At 45.2% G+C, this 20,677-nt stretch overlaps 1 protein-coding gene across 5 annotated transcripts in view; it reads left to right on the plus strand.

The window, feature by feature from the left end:
• The window catches only part of unc5a (unc-5 netrin receptor A), a 135,734-nt gene that overhangs the window by 109,907 nt on the left and 5,150 nt on the right, over nucleotides 1-20,677 (plus strand). For 2 of the 5 annotated variants that reach the window (XM_034093014.2, XM_034093012.2), the window contains 8 exons: nucleotides 2,930-3,160; nucleotides 4,033-4,326; nucleotides 6,612-6,699; nucleotides 7,161-7,329; nucleotides 9,846-10,079; nucleotides 17,962-18,111; nucleotides 19,663-19,827; nucleotides 19,952-20,133. In XM_034093014.2, the coding sequence (XP_033948905.1) occupies nucleotides 2,930-3,160; nucleotides 4,033-4,326; nucleotides 6,612-6,699; nucleotides 7,161-7,329; nucleotides 9,846-10,079; nucleotides 17,962-18,111; nucleotides 19,663-19,827; nucleotides 19,952-20,133 (1,513 nt within the window). The remainder of the gene's footprint in view (nucleotides 1-2,929; nucleotides 3,161-4,032; nucleotides 4,327-6,611; nucleotides 6,700-7,160; nucleotides 7,330-9,845; nucleotides 10,080-17,961; nucleotides 18,112-19,662; nucleotides 19,828-19,951; nucleotides 20,134-20,677) is intronic. The other 3 variants (XM_034093015.2, XM_034093011.2, XM_034093013.2) reach the window with 3 other exon arrangements.

Consider the following 20,677-nt stretch of genomic DNA (forward strand, 5'->3'; position numbering starts at 1 on the left):
GTGGCGATAGCAATGGGCACGTTCACTTTGAAAGTTTTAGTAGCCATATTTCCCTGACCTTAAGAACTCCTGTGTTATTCATCTTCAGGCAAGTGACTAGGATTGGCCATGGGATGAAATATATTCTCAGGTCTCTTGATAAATACCCTGGAAGGAGGCACGGGCGGCTGCAAAGCTTTTCTTTATCAATGCAGGGGAGAGAAAGCAGCAGGTAGAGAGAGTGGAGGACAATCGGGTGCAAACATTGTACTGACTCCAAATGCAGCGAGAGTCCGAACTTCAGCGGGATCCACATTGCCTCAGAGGAGATGAATTATAAGTCCATCCCGGCCCATGCCAAGTCAGAAACGGATCCCTTACCAGCCAGCCCTGGAGCGAGTCTCAGGAGCTGGAGTGAAAGCTCAGGGTGAGGGGAACAAACAGAGGATGTGCCCGGGGTCAACTCTGAAAACAGCTCATCGCATCCACAGTTTATCCGCCGGCTCGTGTCAATCATGAAGAGAGGTCACACGCAAAGAGAATCCAAAGTTCTCTGCCAGCAATTACGTCAAGTGGAAATGAACGATGGAGTGACGGGCGGCAGAGAGGAAGAGAGGTGTATTGGGAGAGTGTGTGTGGAAAAAGATGAAGAGAGGGCACGCTAGAGGCGGACTAAGGTAAAGCCCATCCAATTATAAAACCTGATTAGCCATTTCAATTAAAATGTGATGGATGTCCTTTCAATTATTGGCTGGCATCGTGAAAATCAATGAGCGGCCGGCAGGAGTCGAGAGCAGGTGCTGGTCAGGGTTGTGGTGAGCATTGGGATCGTTTCGCTGTGATACCTGGTGGGTCAGATAAAACTTCACTCGGCGATGCTCCGATAAGCCACCGGAGATATCACGCAGAATAGAGGGAGAGAGGGAGTTGGCTGATTGACTGACTTTATTGTCTGGGCACAAGAATGGTGTGTGAAGCGGAAAAATGGAAGAGTGGAGATACTGGATCTTTGCATCTGAGGTTAGCTAGGTGCCTTTGGTTTGCCCTTAGAAAGTAAACAGCAATTGGCCGATCTAAGGCTATAGTGTCTATCCAATCAGCAGAGCCCAGTTGGCCTGTCTCCTTGCTGAAGGGTGTTGTTTTGTCTTTAGTCAGACTGCACATGCCTCTGTAGGCTGTGGCGCTGCAAGTCCAAATATCACAGCCTTGTCTGGCCTTTGACTCCCCAAGACAATTGGATTTGTGAACTTTAATGAGAGGTTCAGCCTTAGTTTGTCCCCTTTTTTGAAGCTCATTGTGGAGGGTGGAAGGTTTAGCCCTGCTGCTTTTCGTTAAGCACCTCTGTGCTTCCCTGAGGAGAGAGACTCAGAGGAAAGAGGCACAGGCAAGTAAAGGGAGAGGAACAAAGATGGAGGATGTTTCCTGTTCGATTCTCCATGTCCTGAGTGTGTTCTGTTCACCTGTTGTGTGCGATGTCACGAACACAACTCCAGCCAGTCATTCACAATTGATTGCGTGTCAAGAGATCTCTTGCATTAAAACCGGCCGCCAAAGAGCCCTGCTGCATATAATCCCGCTGCTTAAGGTATCAAATTGTACTGAGATAATCACCCATGAAATAGATTCTGGCATTGCTCTTAAAGACTCGGGTATGTCAGCGGCTTTGTCCAAATAATTTGATTGTTCAAGGCAAAAGGAGAAGGCCAGGACAAACGGATGAATAGACATTAGAGTGAGACGATGCTTTTTTTGAGCATTTTCTATTTTTACTAAATTGGACTGTTTGGAACTCTAATTTAATTGTGCAATTCTCATATATCTCAGATTCACTAACACCAATTAAAAGTTGTCAAATCACTGTTGAGCGCAGTTCCTGCTGAGCAGTAGGATTACAGTCTGGTAAAATTCACCGTAATATGTCCTATCTAATGTTAAGCAGGGCAATTTTGACATAAACCTTTTGGATGTGTTATAGCTGCTCATTGCTGAAATGTAAATCACACATGCTGTCAGATACATGCCCGTGCTGTCACCCTGTTAAGTCTTTTTTTGTCCTCTTTAATTCTAATCTTCAGTCCTGTACGTTTGCTCCTCTCCTCCTGCTTCTGTCCTCCCCCTTTTGTCGTCAACTCACCACACGCCAGCCTGCAGCACTTTAACCTTTGCCGTTGTTCCCCGTCCCTCAAAGCTGCGCCGCTCAATGCGTCCCCTCCTTGACTGTGTTCAGCTGACAGCACTACGCCCCCGTGGCTCCCGGGGACAATGGCCCTCCACAAAGGCCCCAGGAGCATCCTCCACTTCCTCCACAAAATGTCCCCAGCCATGGGAGACAGCCGTAGCAAATCCCATTCTCCTGAAAAACACACACACATAATACATACACACAAATGCGAGCACACATTGATGTTTGTCTGGGCTTAGCTGTCATCGTCATACTGTACTTTTGGGAGAAAGAATCTTCCTGCTCCTCTCATGCTTTTGAAAGAAAGAGGCATTCAATAAGAGGTGCTAGAATTTCATAAGCAAATCCTTCCTTTTTGCACCATCTCTCTTGGGGGTGTTGTGTGCGTCGAGAGAAGGAGACAAGGGAGAGAAAAACATGCAAGATCTATATATATATCGAGAGCTGACATGAAGGAAGGTAACACTGCTGCAAACCTGCCTCAGAAACTCTCTCATTTTCTATTGTCCACAGGTTGACACTCAAGCTCAACATTGAAATGGTTTTTTAATATTAGCTAATGCTTGCTCTCTTCACTGCATCAAACAGACATGGACATAGTCAAGCAGCATTAGTTGACAAGCAATGACCTCATTTCATAAAGTCTTTAAACTAATGAACAAGATGCTCAAGTGAGACCTTTGCACAAAAGATGTTCCAGCAGAACTCATCGGGTGTTTTTCAGCCGTGCTTAATGTTTCTCTCTCGTTTTCTCTGGTCCCCTTGCAGCGGTGAGCGGGGCCGAGGACGTGGCGCTCTACGTGGGCATGGTGGTGGTGGCTCTGTGTCTGACTCTGCTGCTCATCGTGGTGGTCCTGGTGTACCGGCGCAAGAAGGAGGACCTGGACTCCGATGTCGCCGACTCCTCCATCCTCACCACTGGCTTCCAGCCCATGGGCATCAAGCCCAGCAAGCCAGGTGTGTGGGCACCGCGGCCACGCAGGCCTCCCCCCCACAGCAGTAGGACACTGTTCTTTGTTTTACCCTCCTCTGTGCATCCGTCGGTCTGTCCGCCTGCCCACTGTGACCGTGTGGCACTCATCTACATGTGCCACCAAGTCTGTTTGAGGCTGTGGAGTCGTGTGAAAGTACAATCGGCATAAGCAAGATGTAGTGTGTGTGTGTGTGTGTGTGTGTGTGTGTGTGTGTGTGTGTGTGTGTGTGTGTGTGTGTGTGTGTGTGTGTGTGTGTGTGTGTGTGTGTGTGTGTGTGTGTGTGTGTGTGTGTGTGTGTGTGTGTGTGTGTGTGTGTGTGTGTGTGTGTGTGTGTGTGTGTGTGTGTGTGTGTGTGTGTGTGTGTGTGTGTGTGTGTGTGTGTGTGTGTGTGTGTGTGTGTGTGTGTGTGTGTGTGTGTGTGTGTGTGTGTGTGTGTGTGTTTGCCTGACACATTATGTGTTGCCCCTTCCTCATTGTCAGGGAATGTACCCACTCTGATTACTGCCTGTGTGTAGCATCTGAGTTGGATGGAGATGGGGAACTGTGTTGCAGTGCCTGTGATTCACCGTGAAAGAAAAGCCTTTATTCAGTCTGAGTGCTAAGCTCTATCTGAGTTCTGTTTGGAGATGATTGTGTGGTTGCTAAACAGACAGAGTGAGAGGATGTGAATTGACTGGCTTTGGGTGGAAATTGTGTTTGTGTAATGTCAAGAGTGTGTGAGTCTTCTGTTTTCCACGCCATGTGTCTTTCCTATGTTTGTTTCACTTTTCGTTGTGTGTAGCGACGGCTTAAGAGCGTGTGAGGTCTGTCTCTGTGATGTATGAACCCCCCGTTGCCTGCCACTCATTGAGTTTCACACAATTGCTTTTGTCTGTTTCTTCTTAATTATTCCTACAGAGAATTCCCATTTGCTCACCATCCAGCCTGATCTAACCACAACCACCACAAGTTACCAAGGCACCCTGCGCTCTCGCCCTCACACCACGGGGAAGTTTTCAATGACCAATGGGCCTCTGCTAGACCCGCTACCAAACGGCTCGCACACGCTGCACAACGGCAACTCTGACCCTGCTGAGTTTGTCAGCAGGCTGTCCACTCAGACCTACTTTAAAACGCTGCCCCGTGATGTCGCCAACACCTCCTATGGGACCTTCAATTTCCTAGGAGGCAGGCTGACCATCCCCAGCACAGGTGGGTTCTTCTTAGGCTCATACAGGCTGCCCTCACACATGTAGTTCAGGAGAACAACATGATAAATGGTTTCCTTTGAAGGGTTGTTCCACTAAGTCACATGGTCTGATAGATAATTAGTACCTAAGCTCTTTGTGAGCAGCTTCTCTGGGTGTTGAAAAGAGTTGACAAATAAATAATACATCATTTTTAGGAATTGTAAGATTTTCTATGCTTCCCTCGTTGTAAAAAAGGAACTTCTAGAATGCACAATCTATTTGTCATACTAGACAACGACTTTATAATATATTTTTAAGAGATTACTGAGACTTCTTTTGGACTTACTATACTAGGAATTATAATATTTGTATTCAATAGTATAGATACACTTTTAATATGATACAAGAAGGTAAAAACGTAATGTCAATGTCATTATATACTATTACTTATTTTAAGTGCACTAGTACTTTTTACTTTTCTTTTGTCCCGTTTCATTTTGTGATACATGACGTTTACTTGCAATTTTCCTCTAACAATGCCCATAATCATTTTTGAGAGCTATTTCGGACACTGAAAAAGACCCAAAAACCACATAAGGTGCCGTTAAGTGCAGCAGGAGTTGCTCTCAGGCCCTGTAGCCAGATGATCCCTAATCTTTCCAATCACTAACTTTCCTGCCAGTCCCTGACTCTTTATTTCTTCATCTAAGGCAACAATACATTATTTTATCATTCTAGATCCAGACTATGATTTTCTGTTTGAAGCTATACTTCAAACAGAACTATACTAACCATGTATCATCTAATCTACTACATGTAAAAACAACTGTGGGAAGTCAGTCTTGCTGCATTGCAAATGCATTGTCATTGCTTTTCCATTTAAAAAAAATATATATATTTACAGAAACTTAATTACACCTGCCTTAATGACACAAAGTCTCTTACTGGACGTTAACAAGGAGAATTGAGAGGCCCCAAAAATGCAGGAAGGGCTTGTATAGCTTGGTGATTAAAGTGGACTGAAGTCACAAATCCAAATGTGACATATAGCATCGAAACAAGATCCAGTTAAATGTGTTGTCAGTACAGTACATCGGCACTGCACGGCATGATTAGTTAAACAGCTCCATACTGACTAACTATAAAATATAAAGTCTGCACCAAATATTCCTGGAATAAATGCATAAATGATTCCTGGAATAAAACCTTGAACCAATTATTCGAATTAGGACCCTTGCATATGACAACGCTGGTTGAATTGGTAGCTGATGTACAAAAATGTCAGTTGTGGGCTATGTGCATGGACACAGAAATGATTCTGATAAAAGATATAAAAAGCCCACCATCATTAGTGCCCTGTTTTGCTTCCCCTTTTAACATTAGCTGAATACAGAGTTTACATAATGATACTGGAAGACAGTGGTTCCACTTGGCTCATTGTAGGCTGTCCAGATGATTCCATGACAGTGCCAGTAAGCCAGTATCTTTTTGGAGAAAAGGGTATTTTCTTCTTGTGTTTTTGCTCGCCGTCTCTCTCTATCTTCTGTCTCTCTTTCGCACTCTTATAGATATGTTGTGCTTGGATTAACTCAAAGCCATGTATAGTATACCACGCATTGGCACCCATCTTTTCATCGGGACACCGAAAACAAACAATCTTTACTCAGAGGAGCTATGCAGCCATTTAGTTTCAGAGCTGACACTTGGAAGACAGTTAATAGATTCAGCCTAGACTGTGAGCATTCAGGCACCTTGGCTTTATTCAAACAGAGGTTTGTATGGTAAGCAGACCCAGTTTACAATTCAGAGATTGAGTCAGACTCACTGTTTGTACCACATTTTATTCTAAGTGGATGATTTTGGCATGAGAATCACAACACTAATGCCACAACACTCACACTACCTCAATAGCTCTCTCTATTCTCCAAGGTGCATTCCCACACTCTCCTGGGGAAGTGTAATCTTCCTTGAGTAGTCTGTTCCATGGTCTCAATTATCTACTTGGTGGCAGACTGAGGACATTTAAACTGCGGTGCAGTGTGTGCTTTTGTCTCAGCTAATTGTTGACCGTGGGGACGTGTGCTGCCTCTCCTGCCGGTGCATAGATTTGCATCTACTGTACCTGACGGAGGCTGCCTCTGACCTTCAGAATAGATTTGTTTTTCCTATTTTTTGTAGCCGCAGTTTTGTTCAGTGGACCCGCTTCCTTGTGAAATGACAAAAAACGTTGTTCAGTCAGAACAAATGAGCCTGTCCCTCTCTTCCTTATCCCCGCTCTCTCTCTCCCTTTGTTGTTATTTGCATTAGGAATCAGTCTGCTCATTCCACCCGAGGCCATCCCCAGAGGAAAGATCTATGAGATTTATCTCACTGTTCAGAGGAAGGAAGATTTAAGGTGGGTCTCTTCAACACAGCCTAACTGGCAGTCTTCCCTGGATGCCACTAGGCTGTTTGTTTTGATGCTCTCCTGTTCCATTAGGAAAGGCTTAGGAGTCCATGCCAGCACTGTGGAGGACAGATGTAAATAAATAGAGTAGCCTTTTACCTGGGCGTGCACTATTTAAGCTAAATTAATTGTTTTTAAAAAACTGTTGATCTGGCATGCTTGCATCTAGTCTCAGAAGGCACCGCCATTGAATGTATCATGCTGTGGTAGTGTTATGTTATTACTCAGTCATCACAACCAGGTCCAGGCTTTCATTGTTCTCTGTGGCAGCTGCCAGGTCATTTGCAGAGGTGGAGGACAGTGTTGCATCCTGCTTACAAGAGACCAGTACATTCTCACTAATAACCTGATGAGTAAAAGTACTTCCTCCCGAGTCATTCCCCTCTTCCTCTTTTCTCTCCCCGGTGTAGGTTGCCCCTGGCCGGCTGCCAGACCCTGCTCAGCCCTGTGGTGAGTTGTGGGCCTCCGGGGGTGGTCCTGAGCCGGCCGGTTATCCTCAGCATGGACCACTGCTCTGACGCATGCCTCGATAACTGGGCCGTCCGTCTCAAGAAGCAGAACTATGAGGGCACTTGGGAGGTGAGACAGCGCTATAACTCCAGCACCAGCACTCACTAAAAGACAGAGTTGCCACCCAGTGAATTTGTTCAGTCTTACTAAACTCAATGAGGGTTTTCTTTGAAAAAGTGCAAACTTGTTGAATAGTGACTGGAAGCAGGCAATGGAAAGCACTCAATGCTATAGTATATAGTGGAAGTAGTTCTAGCACAGCACTCATCCACTCTATAGTGTTTAAATTATATTGACCATCAGGTGTTTTCTCCCTGGGCTGGAACAAAAGCCAGGGTATACCCACTTTCCCCAGCTCACGAGTTGCTAGGCAACATGTTTCTGAAAACAGAAATTCTCTAAGCAAATGACTGATCCTCAAAGTACTCTCCTGAGTGCTCCTTGACCATTTCTGACCGCCGCTTCCAATTACAGAGTTCCCTCCCTATTTTTGTATCCATGAAATTTGAAAGTAACCAGAACTGCTAGACTTAAACAGGATGTAACTGGGAAGAAAATGTGGTGTCTACACACACCCACACACACGCACACGCACATCCATGCAAACAAATGCGGTTTGAGTCCGTATACACATCATCGCAATCCAGAGAGATTTGAAAGGGTGCTGGTGGGCTTTGGAGTGTTAGTAGGTCTTCTTTCATGTTCGATATTGTGCATAAATTATTCAGCCTCCCCGTGTGGGGTGTCTGTGGGATGGATTGGCCTGTCTGAGGCAGAGGTTAGACCAGCACTTTTAATCATCGGCCAGACCAATATAGCCCAACGGCCTAACTGCGTGTCCACCGAGGTGGACGACAGAATGAGAGAGGAAGCATCTGCAGAGAGTGTGAAGAGAAGTGAAATGAAAGAAAGGAGGCAAAGAGGGAAAGGCAAAGTGGACATGCTGGTAATGTAGATGGAGAGGAACGATTAGAAAGAATGGGAGATAAAAAATATAACCCAGCAAAGAAGAGTAAGACATAGAGATGAAAGTGAAAATGAACATGCTGAAGCGAAAGGAGTTTGGGAAATAAATTGATCGTAGAGCGAGCGTTCAGCGGCGTAATCGAGCCACTCGGAAGAAATATTAAGATGATGAAAAAGTGAGACTCCATTGTTGTTGCATAGCAAATGAATTGTGTCAATACTAATTCTATTGACGTAGATGGTGTCTGGTTGAATCGATTCTAGAAGGGCTCGCTGGGCATTTGGCAAGCAGAATGATCTCTTCAGCTTGATTGGCTAATGAGAAGAGTCAGTCAATTGGCATGATGGGGTTTTAGAACAAAAATTTTCACTTTGGGTCAAATTTGTCCCCATTAAATGAGCCCGGAGAGCAGTGATATCATCTCAGAAGACACTACCCCACAGTGAGATGTGATGGGACATCTTCACAAGTCTCTCATCTTTATTAGAGATTAATTTGTGAAACGGCTATGTGACGAAGCAATAAAAATGTAGCTTCTGTGACATGTTTAGATCAGTGTTTATGTTTTTCTACTTGGCATATCAAGTTACAATTAATTTAATTAATGACAAGTTTCACTGCCATGCAGGGGTGTTGTTTAACGGTTACATTGGCAAGTTGTTTTCACCCTCCTTAACAAATCTCAATGGCTGAAGTAAATTCCGGAAAACCTAACAATCCGATATTTACTGCACCGCCACAGTTTTTTCTTTCTCCAGCACCATCTATTCTTGCCAGGAATCTATTCGAGTCTCCTTTCAAGTCAATTGAATACCTCGTTCATGCATTATTAAGTAAATTGATGGTGTTCTATAGGATGTGTCTTTTCTTATAAAATGTGTGTTTTCATGTCAGTGAAAAGGGAATTTGACGCTAAAACAAAATATTCCTTTTTGTCCTGATATAAAGTTAGTGACCCAGACACCTGTGGAACATTTCCTTCTAGCATTTGTCTTTAATGTTACTTTGTCACGCTGCAGGAGGGACATAAATGGGGGCCTTGCTACTGTGGCAAACTGCTTTCCTAACAACCCCTGCAAAGGCAACCGAACAACAAATATTTGCCAGTGAGGGATATGGTGTGAAGCTTTTCCAGACGCGTGGTGTTGACAGCAAATCAGGTCTTCTCTTTGAGTGCATTCAAGATGTTTATTTGGATTGCAGGATGATGACAGCAAAACAAGAGCCGGGTGTTTAACTGATAACTAAACAACTAACTGCGATAAAGAAATAAACTGAAATTAACTCAAAACAAACAGAAAATAAGCGAAAACACACACGGTTGAAAAACTGTGTGGCTTCCCTCTGGTGATTCCCAATCCCTAATGCTGTGCACCTGTGTCCTCCCTAAATAGTAGGCTGTACCCTGACATTGGCTGAGTCCCCGCCTATGCCCAGGTCAATTCAGCACCTTCATATACAAATATTAAAATACATCAAATTGGCTGCAACAACCCCTTTACAAACACACAGCCACATTAATAGACATAAGGTACCCAGGCATTACCCTCCCTGCTTCATAATCTGGGTGCTTGACCTTCATTTCACACCTCTTTGTTGTCCCCCTCAACCCCTCCAGGACGTCCTGCTGATGGGAGAGGAGCTTGTGTCAGAGCCCTATTACTGCCAGCTCGAGGCCGAGACGTGCCGGCTCTTCACGGAGCATCTGGGCACCCTCGCCCTGGTGGGGGAGTCCCTGCACATGGGGGCTGCCAAGCGCCTGAGGCTGGTGCTCTTCTCCGATGCTTACTGCTCCACACTGGAGTACAACATCAGGGTCTACTGCATGGACGACACACAAGACGTCTTCAAGGTAAATTGTGACAAATGCAGCGCCGCTTGTTATCTGTTTGTCTGGCGGTCTCTAAGCCTGAGACTGCATGGGCCGAGTGGTTTCACATAACCTGAGTGATAGGCAGACTATTATGTGTAATAGCATTGTCAGTCACATTTGAAGGTTAGTAGATATCAGCCAAGGCATGTAGGAGTTAGGCGTTGCCATGGTAAATTGAACAATGTTGCAAGCCTGATTACACCATGTGCAGAACAAAGGCGTGTGATTTGTGGCGCACATGTTTCCCCTCTTGAAACAATGCATATTTCCTGATTATTGATAGTATACATCTCGATATCTGAGTGCATTTTTGTGTGAATGCCGACAGAGATGTTTAATCCGCTTGGCTGCCGCGGGCCAAGAAGTTTCCCATCACTTTGTTCAACAGCATATTCCGCTTCTCTTTTTCTGCTCTCCACATGAACAGAGCATAATCACACACTAATGCCTTCCTCCCTCCCCCGAGGACTGCCTCTAAGTAGCCTGTTAAGATTTCATTTGCATGGTTAATTAGTAAATTAAAAGGAGAGCCTGCCCCAATCTTTTCCCAGCAACCCTGGGCTCTCGCTATTTCTCCCGGCACCCCTCTCCAAGCTTTTCCTCTTCATCTGACACTCACAAAATGAGCTACTTCCTCATCAAGTCCACTTTTGCCAGCTGTAATGGCTGACCTCCGTGTGCAGAGGTTTGCCACTGACACAATCTATGTATGGCTGTGGAACATAAACAATGGCAGACAGTGGGGGCTCAAACTGAAATTAGCACTCTCATATTCAAGATGCTGCAGATGAGATGAAAACGGTGCACAGCCTCTAGCTGTGGGGCGAGCATTACCAAAATCTCTCTTTGCTTACATCTGTCTCTTTGTGGCTCAATTCTGCCCCTGCTGATGTCTCTGTGTTTCTCACAGATAGTGCATGTTAGCAGGCATGCTGAGGGAAGTTGTAGGCTGACATTCAACTGCATGTTGAAATAAATGTATCGTACAGGAAGTAAAACCTTAACAGCTATCTCAGCTCTGCAGAGAAAGCACTTTATGCAGATATCAACCTCTTTCTGTTGACTTGCTATCAAAGCAGTTGTAATGAAGGGGTTGTCTCTATATATTCAGATCACCGGGTGACCCAGTGGTGTTTTGCTGCAGTGTGACTGTTGAAATGACCTTGCACGTCCTGTGCTGGATGCAGGAAGGCTGCTGGTGCACAAAAACTCCTTGTGTGTGTGTGTGTGTCTCCCCCTCTGGCTAGCTCTTGCTCTGCTATTCTCCCCATCTCTTAGCCAGGAAAAGGACATCTGAGCTTGTTGACTCCAGCACTTGTGCTGCCGTACTCTGCGGCTCCCCCGGCGCCCTTGAGTGCATTAGCTCCTCGTTTCTCACACAACCTGGTCCTGTGGTAAGCCACGGCTTCTCCAGGGTTTTGTAGTTTTTTTGTGAGTGATTTAGAAAGCGGCCCACACTGTTTAGTAATCTCGACTTCACACTGCTCTTGGTGCTATTATGGAGGGAGCAGTTCATTTAGCAAGTACATTAACCACTCTGAGTGGGGATTAAACTTCCCCAGAGAGTTTCAGCCTAATCACTAATCACTATCTTTAAAATGCAGCATTTATGATTAGACTTTCACTATGGCTACCATTAGAGTTAATTGTAGTGTGCAACATTGGAGGAGTAGCCGTGTGTGGTGCTGTGCAGCGCCACAGCAGCCTGTTTTATGTTTCTGCTGATGTACAAGTACACCTTCAGCACATGTGAATTTTATGACGTTTTTCAGACAAGAAGTTGACATTCCATGCATTAAAGCGGCTGTACTTTTGATGGGAGGTGAAAAAACCGAGCAGAAAGACATTTCTCTGCTTTTTCTGCTGGCTGCTCGGATGCAGAAGGATCTGTGGAAATCCTACTGAGGTTTTCTCTCCAGTCCCCCGCTGGGCTGTCAGTCTTCTTTGACAATCCTCCATCAGCGAAAATGACATGTGCACACGCCCACTAACACATACACAACTGCTACACTCTACACTAATGCACAATCTCTTATCTCCAAATTACAGCAGATTAGAACCAATGTTATTGTCTTTGATCCTAAGTGTGTGGGGACTCTTGGGAAACAGTGACATTTCCGTCTGATGCTTGCCGTATGTTGGCAGGTCTCTGCTGGGACCAATTAAGTTAATATTTAATGTGTGTCCCACTCTTGATGGGCCCAGCCAAGGCTGGCGCAGCAGCAGAGGAGACATGATCTGCGTTTGGTAGCGCCCTCACTGTGCACTCGCTTGTTCCCAGCAAGACCTGTGGGAAGGCTTCACTGATGTTGTGCCATCCCACCACTGATTGAAACACCTGCAGTGAAGCAAGCCTCTGATTCAATACAGAGACATACCTAACAGCATCATCTAATTAAACTGGATGGGGGCCAGAAAGGTGTCGTTATAGGATCGAAATATGGTGCGGCTGTTTTTTTATTTTTAGCTGCGGAATTCACAATCTGTCAGCTTTTGGTTTGATGAATAAAATGCTCAGTATGTTTACCGCTGAGCATAAACCATGTTGAATAGTGGAACATAAAAACATGTTTATTGATAATCAAATGTTCTTCCTTTACATCCTTTAAGGACAGTGTTACATGAATTATAAACCAGTCAGATTTACTCTTCTCATGGAGGTTGAAATATAAGTCAGTTTTTATGTATCGAGTGTTAGAATTTATGAGGCCACCATAAATACTAATCCAGTACATTTTGCAATTTTTTTTGTGCCATGTTAGCAGCAAAGCTCTATTGATGGATGTTCATCCATTACTTTGGTTCACATAGAAAAATCTCTATTTAACAAACTAGGCCTATTGGATATATTGCCTTGTTTATTTTTAAATAAACCGTCATGTCCCCAGAAATTCATCCTGACTTGTGTGATATCCTGACTTCCCCCTTTAGCAATAGCTTTACTTTGTTTTAAAAACATGGTTAATATCATACCTGTTAACATAAGCATTTTTCATGTAAACGATGAGCATGCTGACGTTAGCATTGGGCTCAAGGCCCTGCTGTGCCTAAATGTAATCACAGAGCCGCTGTCATGCTTTGTGGTCTCTTGAATCATAATTGTAGTGAGTTTATGTGACATTTAACAGCCATACATTTTCCCAAATGGTGAGGAAATGAGTTTCTTTGTACTCCCAGTATTGTATTTCAGACTACAGAATTTACGCTTTCATCAATATTCATGTAACAAGGCCAATACATTTAGCTTTTAGTCTCTCGATTGTAAAAATGTATGTTCGAGTGTTAAATGGGTGTTTAATTGATGTCCAACTGGTTAAACTGTGGCTCCTGGAGTCTTTTATACAGTGTTTGACCTCAAGCTATTATTCTTATTTGTGTTTAAAAAGGCCCATAAACTCTTAATGTGCTCCCTCCACTGTGGCGCTTCCTTCCTGAGCTCCTGAGCAGCAGCTACATCTGAACAGAAGCGTTTGGCTTTAATGTCTCGGAGGAGAGAAACCCAGGCTTCACAGAGTGTAATGCAAACTGTTTTTCTGATCACTCCATCAACATAGTTACCGACAGGAAGATAAATACCGAAGAGCATAGCGCAGTAATTGCTGGCATTAAGTTAAACTAGGCAGTCGGCTTTATCACTGCACCCAGCAGAGAAGTTGTTTCCATATTATATTCCTGTGTGCTGTTTTCTGCCGCCCCGCTCTGTGATTTATCAGGCCGAATGTGCATATTTTCCGAAGCAAACACAGTCCCCATTTATAACTGAGCAGACAAGTCCCTTCTATTTGTAGTTATTAATCAGAGTTGACTGTAGCGGGCACGGCCACTGGAGCTCAGACTGATGGACTCTCAGTCAGAGAGGAAAAGCCTGTCACATCCCGCTGACAAATACACAGATGTATGGAGCCCACACAGCCAGGCGACTCTCTATAAACAAGTGCATTTGCCTGAAAAGAGCCGCTCTTCAAATGGATCGTCACTATGAATGCACATTTTTTAAACACGTGGGGGGACACAACATTGCTAAGAGACGCGGGTTGAGGATAAGTTTATGAGGATATTAAAGCCTGTGAATCTCCCTATGTTTCATGACATGTAGCTTGACTAATTAACTGATCAAACGTTAGCTTTAATCCCCATCAGGGCTAGTTAAGTTAATCGGTTTATTACACCCCAATCCACAACAATAGGAGACCACATGTAGTAGCTTGACCTTGCTGTGAGGGAAGCAGCCTCTTTTAATCCACAGCTTTGAACCAGTCCAGTTCTTTTTTTATATATTTATATACAGTTTATATATAGGCCTCTGCAAATACTTTGATTTCCTGCATCCAATGGCTGGCTGTTTTCATTGCAAGAGAGAGTTTGGTGCAGCCACTAACCTCTTTCTGTCAGCACCAGCCCGGAGAGATTAGCTGTAGGAGTGTCTCTTGTTTCCCAGTGGAGCCCAGCCCCAGTCCATCACAGTCCCAGCTCCGGTCCAAGCCGGGAGGATGAGGGGACAGGTGAGGAGCGGGGCTGGGAGATGAGTGAGTAAGGGTGGGAAGGGGGTTGAAGTCATAGAAATACTGTGGCCATGATTGCAGTAATCCTGTTATCTGCCCTGCTAAAGCTGGCCACTCTAGTGACCTGGAGACACAAATGTTAAGCCGCCTCTGTCTCTCTTCTTTCGCCCCTACTCTTTTCATTCCTCCCTGCTCTATCTCACTCTCTTTAGCCAGCCTCATTGAATGTCAGGGGGGGTCTTGGCTCGGCCTGGCTCTAAATTCACAGTCTGCACACACACCACAGGCTATCTCAAATTCCGTCAGAACAAAAGGGGTTTTTCTCCCGCAGTACTTGAACTTCTCGCCCATCTCATGCATCTTAATGTGTCCACAGTTGTACAAGGGGTCAGGGTGAAGAAACGTATCTTTACCGACGGCAAACACAATTTAGCACCAACTTGATGATTAATATGTGATGTGATAAACTAATCCAAAGGCCCTGCATTGTTTTTCCACAGAAAGAGTAAATGATACAGTTAAATTTAGCTTCTCATCTATTAGCTCGCTCACGCTGTCATTTGTTAACAGGATAATGGGGCGTAAAGAGGGCCATTATTCTCTCAGTCCAGAACATATGCTGAGACCCTGCAGAAATATCCACTGCGATACACACTCACAGGCACTCAGGAACACATAAACAATATACAAGCGAGACGGTGTCATTTGAAAGCGAGGACATGCGTGTCCGTGCTTTAAAGCAGGAAGTGTTTCATCCTGTGTGTTGTATTTCAGTGGGCTCAGTGTCCCTGTCAGGCGGTGGCATGTTTGGTAGTAATCCTGCCGTGTCAGCCTTGAACCTGACACACTGCTGGACAGGCAACTTAGAATTCACTCTAGTAGCTATATGTTGATAATCAGATAATTGGCATTCTGAATGCTCTGTCTTGCTAGCAAGCCTAAAGATCTGCTGCTATTGGTCAAAGACCTGATCAAAGCCCGCCAGCCCTAATTTGCAATGCTAATCGCCCCCCAACTAAATAATTGTCCTTAACAACTGCGTTAAATGAACCTCTTTGGAGCCCTCATAATGTGCCCTTTGTCTGTGTAAGAGACATAATAGCAGGGCTTTTAATTCTGTGGAGAATGCACTTCCCCCTGTTATTAACTCGTTAGACCTCGACGCTTTGATTCCGAGCCATTGTCTGACCTTCCCACTCTGAGTAAGTGGTCTGGGTAACATCACAGTGAGCAGAGTATTCCAGCTGACTACAGTACATACAGTCAGATTGTTCTACATCTTAAATGTGCCGCTGCGGCATTCGGGCGAAAGGAATAAACCAATGTCAATGTAGGAGTGGAGTTAACATTTTCGTGTTAACAAGAAGATAAGCATTAAGCAAACATGGAAATTAGCAATGCACTGCGCAAACTTGGGAATGCAATTCTCGGGGCCGAAAGCGAAAAAAAGTGCGAGCACATCAAATAACAAAAGCTGGTAGAGATTCCAAATGGATAATTAACAGCTTCCTTTCCATTATAATTGGAATCAGGCGAGCCCGTTCCCGGGAAAGAGGGCAGACAATTGAATCTGTGTTGTGCAGATAGAAATTACTGCCATACTCCACCTTAATGAGATGTCTTTGCTGAAATCATACCGTATGCCGCCATGCAGCGCTCAGCATATGGCCACTATCTATACCCACATCTCCCTCTTGGAGCTTCTGTCTTTGAGATATGTCTCCGAGACTCTGAGGCACATTCTGGCTATCTGTTTGCACATTGCTGCCATCTTGTTTCCCTCCTCAGACAGATTAAAAGAACATATCTTGTTTCTGAGGTCTGTTTGTCTTTGTTGTAAGATGCTCTCTTGACCGGAGGTAGTACATGTGAACGCCGTCCAAAGTATTGGATTCTTAAAGACTGGTTCCGCACAAAGCACCCGGCTCAAAATTAATTGATAGATCAGATGAAAACAGGGTGGATATTATCATCCCATTCCAGATGGTCATTTGGATGTCGACAAATGGTCCGCTGGGCAAGTCCCACAGAGATTAAAATATTAAGCATGCATTTACAAATCTCTCCTGGCACAAAAACAAAAATGAAATTAAGGGGATTCGCCATGCGAGAACAATGAGCAGTTGACTAATGGCTCGTTCACTTCCTTCATCACAGCACAAGTAGCTGGTAGGCCGGGGAGGCTGCAGTATTCGCATGTTAATGCAGCGGCGGGGACTGGGCACACACACACACACACACACACACACACACAGAGGATCAACCTTGTGGTGACATTAAAGCTCTGCGGCCGCATGCAGGGAGACTACCTCTCTGTCCTAAGATGTACTGCAGCCCTGCCTCATGCTGCGTTTGTGTTTCTGCGTGTGTGTTTTGGACAGAAGTCTGAACTCCAAACACCACGTTGAAGTTCTAACTAAGAAATTGAAATTCACTCTTGGCTTCCTGTACAGACTTAAAAGTTGTTTTTCAACTTCTTCCCGTAAAAGGTTGGTCTCTGGCTTATTCCTGTCCCAGCTGGACTACGGTGATACCATCTATAGATTTGCCTGTCCCACTGTTTTGGCCAAACTTCACCCACTCCACCATGCTGCGCTGCGTTATATATCAAGTGCACCCTATAGGACTCATCATTGCACACTGTATAGCCTAACTGGATGGTCCTCACTTAGGATGCGTAGGATGCAGCTTTGGTTTTTATTATTGTACAAAGCCATTTTAGGAAAGCTTCCACTGTACATATGTGCCAGATGTGCTCCAGTGTGTGACTCTCACAACCTCAGATCCAGCGCCTGGATACGGTTCCAGGTTCCTGCTGTGCGGACTGAGGCTGGGAAAAGGACTCTTTTTATTATGGTCCTTGGTCTTGGAATGACCTTCAAATCACGCCTCAAACTGAGGGCACTTGTCCCAATAGCCTGTTTAAAATTGTTTGAAGTTGTCTGAAGTCCTTACCACCAGCTGCTCTTGCAGTAATAAGTAGTGCACCTTTCTTACCGTCCTAATGTGCACAATGTAGTGACTGCTTTTCGTCTTTTTGTTTACTTAGTTGTGTTTTCTGTATTTTATTTGTCTGTGTTTTGTGTTATGTGTAACCTGTAACGATGCTGCCTTCTTGGCCAGGTCAGCATTGTAAATGAGATTGTGTCTCAATGTTTTCATCTGGCTAAATAAAGGTTAAATAATATTAAAATAAAATGTCCCACCGCTATGTACAGTTGTGTGTGATTGATGCCCCAAACAGGAAGTCTCCACGTTTATGAATTGTTTTGCACCTTTCCACTTACCTCTGTGACTGTGATGGTTAATGTGTTTCCTCTGAGCCCTGACGCCTCTCCTCTCTCCCCGTCTTTCATCAGGAGGTGATGCAGATGGAGCGGCAGCTCGGGGGTCGGCTGATTGACGAGCCTCACATCCTGCTTTTCAAAGACAGCTACCACAACCTGCGCCTGTCCATCCACGACATGCCCCAGGCTCACTGGAGGAGCAAGCTGCTCGCCGGGTACCAGGTGTGTTGGGCTGCAGGCCACAGGAAGTCACTTAAGATCAGAGTGGGAGCACGGAGCTGTAATACAAGTGCCTGGCTGAATCTGTCAAATATGTGGAGCAGCAGTTACAGGGCTTTCCAATGTGTCTGTTTGTATACTCAATTCAAAACCCACAGTGTGGAGTTATTTTAAATGAGCTTGTGTCTGCAAAAGCAATGTAAGTGAGTAATCACAAGTCCTTATTGTTAATGAGGGTCTCTCTTGAAAGTTGTTTTAATCCGAGTTGGCTCAGAGTTTTAATTAATTGTGTTTTGGTTTGGCTTCAGTTGATCACTTTAAAGACAGTGTTTTTCAGTCTGCTGCTGCACGACTCCTCTGTCCAAATAACCTTTCCATTCTTGGCACAACTTTAAGTGATGCGTTGGGAGTCAAAGCAACATTTTCAGTGTGGGCTCCTCCATGTATGCGTGTGTCCTCTTGTGATCCTCTTACTCTGATTGATTATCCGAGATGTCGCTCTCAAAGGGAGCGCAGATGAAATATTAGAGCACTATGTAAATATCTAAAACTACCCTGCACTCGCCGCACCTGCTCTGCAGCCCGGCCTCCACACGAGCCATGATGGCTGTTCAAAGAAGTAGAAAATGTTCTGGCTGCATCTCTGAGCACTGAGCACCAGGTCCCCACAGAGAACACACAGGCGCTGCCAAGCAAGCAGCGGCAGCAACAATGCACCCAGGAAGGGGCTTATTTCTCCGGACTGTGTCTGTTCATTCGGAAGTGTTATTCCCCTCTCAGCAGTGCGGTCAAAAAAGGCCTTTAGTCTCCCTGGGGCACCTCGTGGAGACTTGTGTGCGTTTCACCCCCTCTGAAGTCCGTCTCCCTGGGTAACAGTGCCCCCACTTGGTGAGCAGCCTGATCTGCAGTCCCACTCCCCTCCAAGGCTCAGCTCCTGTCAGCTGTTGATCCCAGGGTGAAGTCAGGAGTCAGTATGCCCTGTTGTATTGTTCCTCTCTAAGGGGTTACTGCTCTGCGCCTCTTGGGATGTGGAGCTGAAGCATGAATATGGAGCAAAGGAGAGAAAGATGTAGACATCGTCAGCCTTGAATACATTCTAGCAAACACTCCCTGGAGCTGGTGCCGTTCAGTGTTACTGCTCAAAGCTTTTACACACAACCCCGTCACATGATGCGTTTTAGATTCAAAGCAGTGATGTTAAAACTTTGACACCATCAGCATCATTTGTATCGCAGCCCAGAAATGCACACAAAGAGAGGAAAAGTCCCTCATGCCAGAGATATATATATATATAGTGTTATCTCCTGAAATACACTTACTTGTTAGTTTGCTCCCTCTCTCAGTAATAGCCCATTATCTCCCTTTACCCCAGCCTACTAGTGTCAGTCGGCTGCCTGCGGTATATTTAGCCATGTTCACCTGACACTGACAGCTTCTGTCGGTGTAATTAATGATGATCTCAGCGTATTGTAGGGAGGCGGTCCTGTTATGCTGCGTGTTAGACATGCGGTTCTAGCTGAGCCCCTGTTTCACCGTGTGTGTCTCTTTCTGCAGGAGATCCCCTTCTACCACATCTGGAACGGCTCCCAGCGGTACCTGCACTGCACGTTCACTCTGGAGCGGCTCAGCCTCAGCACCTGCGAGCTCACCTGCCAGCTGTGCGTCTGGCAGGTGGAGGGGGAGGGGCAGAGCTTCAGCCTCGACTTCAACATTGCCAAGGTAACGTTATGCATTACAACTGTCTTAGAGCTGGCGACTCATTATGCAACCGCCGTTATTCAGCATCTTCTTCAGTAATAAAGGAATGATACAGTGCTGGTGTTCTGAACGCTGTTCTTCCCAGCAGGACACCCGAGCTGTGGACGCAGAGTTCCTGCTAATGGACATTAGCGCCACAGCTCTAGCGGGGCCCAGCGCCTTTCAGATCCCGTACCTCATCAGGCAGAAGATCTGCAGCAGCCTGGACGCCCCCTGTCCCAACGGCGCCGACTGGAGAATGCTAGCACAAAGGCTTAAACTCGAGAGGTAAATACAAACTGTGCAGCACCATAATGCCTCATCTGATCAATGATCTGTGCAGCGGCCGGAACAGGCAGCTACCACAAAGGTAGTGAAGACACGCAGCAGAGCCTCATTTATCCCCTGGAGAATATAATGTATTCAACACTAGACACACAGCTTGTTAAAAACAATGAACGTTTAATCAAACTGATGTTAAAGGGTCATGCTAACGTAGAGGTTAACATGTTGCAAGGTAGCCAGCTATTGCACACAAAGCAGTGCACAGTGCATCACAGCAGTCACATGTTATTCCTTCACTTTAGGTAACAAAGTTCTGCCTGAGCAAGCTAATCCTCATCACACAGCTAGCCTTATAGGATTAATGTGGACTTGATGGATACTGCTATCATTTCTCAGAGAAAACAAACCCCTTCTTGCTTCCTTTTCTCCTCAGAACAGGTAAGCAGCTTAAAGTCTGAGGCTAAACGTGTACCTGCTACATTCTGCTTAGCAGTTGTAATTGGTAAGGTAGCAAGGTAGCTGCCCATCAGCGGCAACACAAAGAAAC

This window comes from Pseudochaenichthys georgianus, chromosome 10, assembly GCF_902827115.2.
Source record: "Pseudochaenichthys georgianus chromosome 10, fPseGeo1.2, whole genome shotgun sequence".
NCBI classification, from domain to species: Eukaryota; Metazoa; Chordata; class Actinopteri; order Perciformes; family Channichthyidae; genus Pseudochaenichthys; species Pseudochaenichthys georgianus.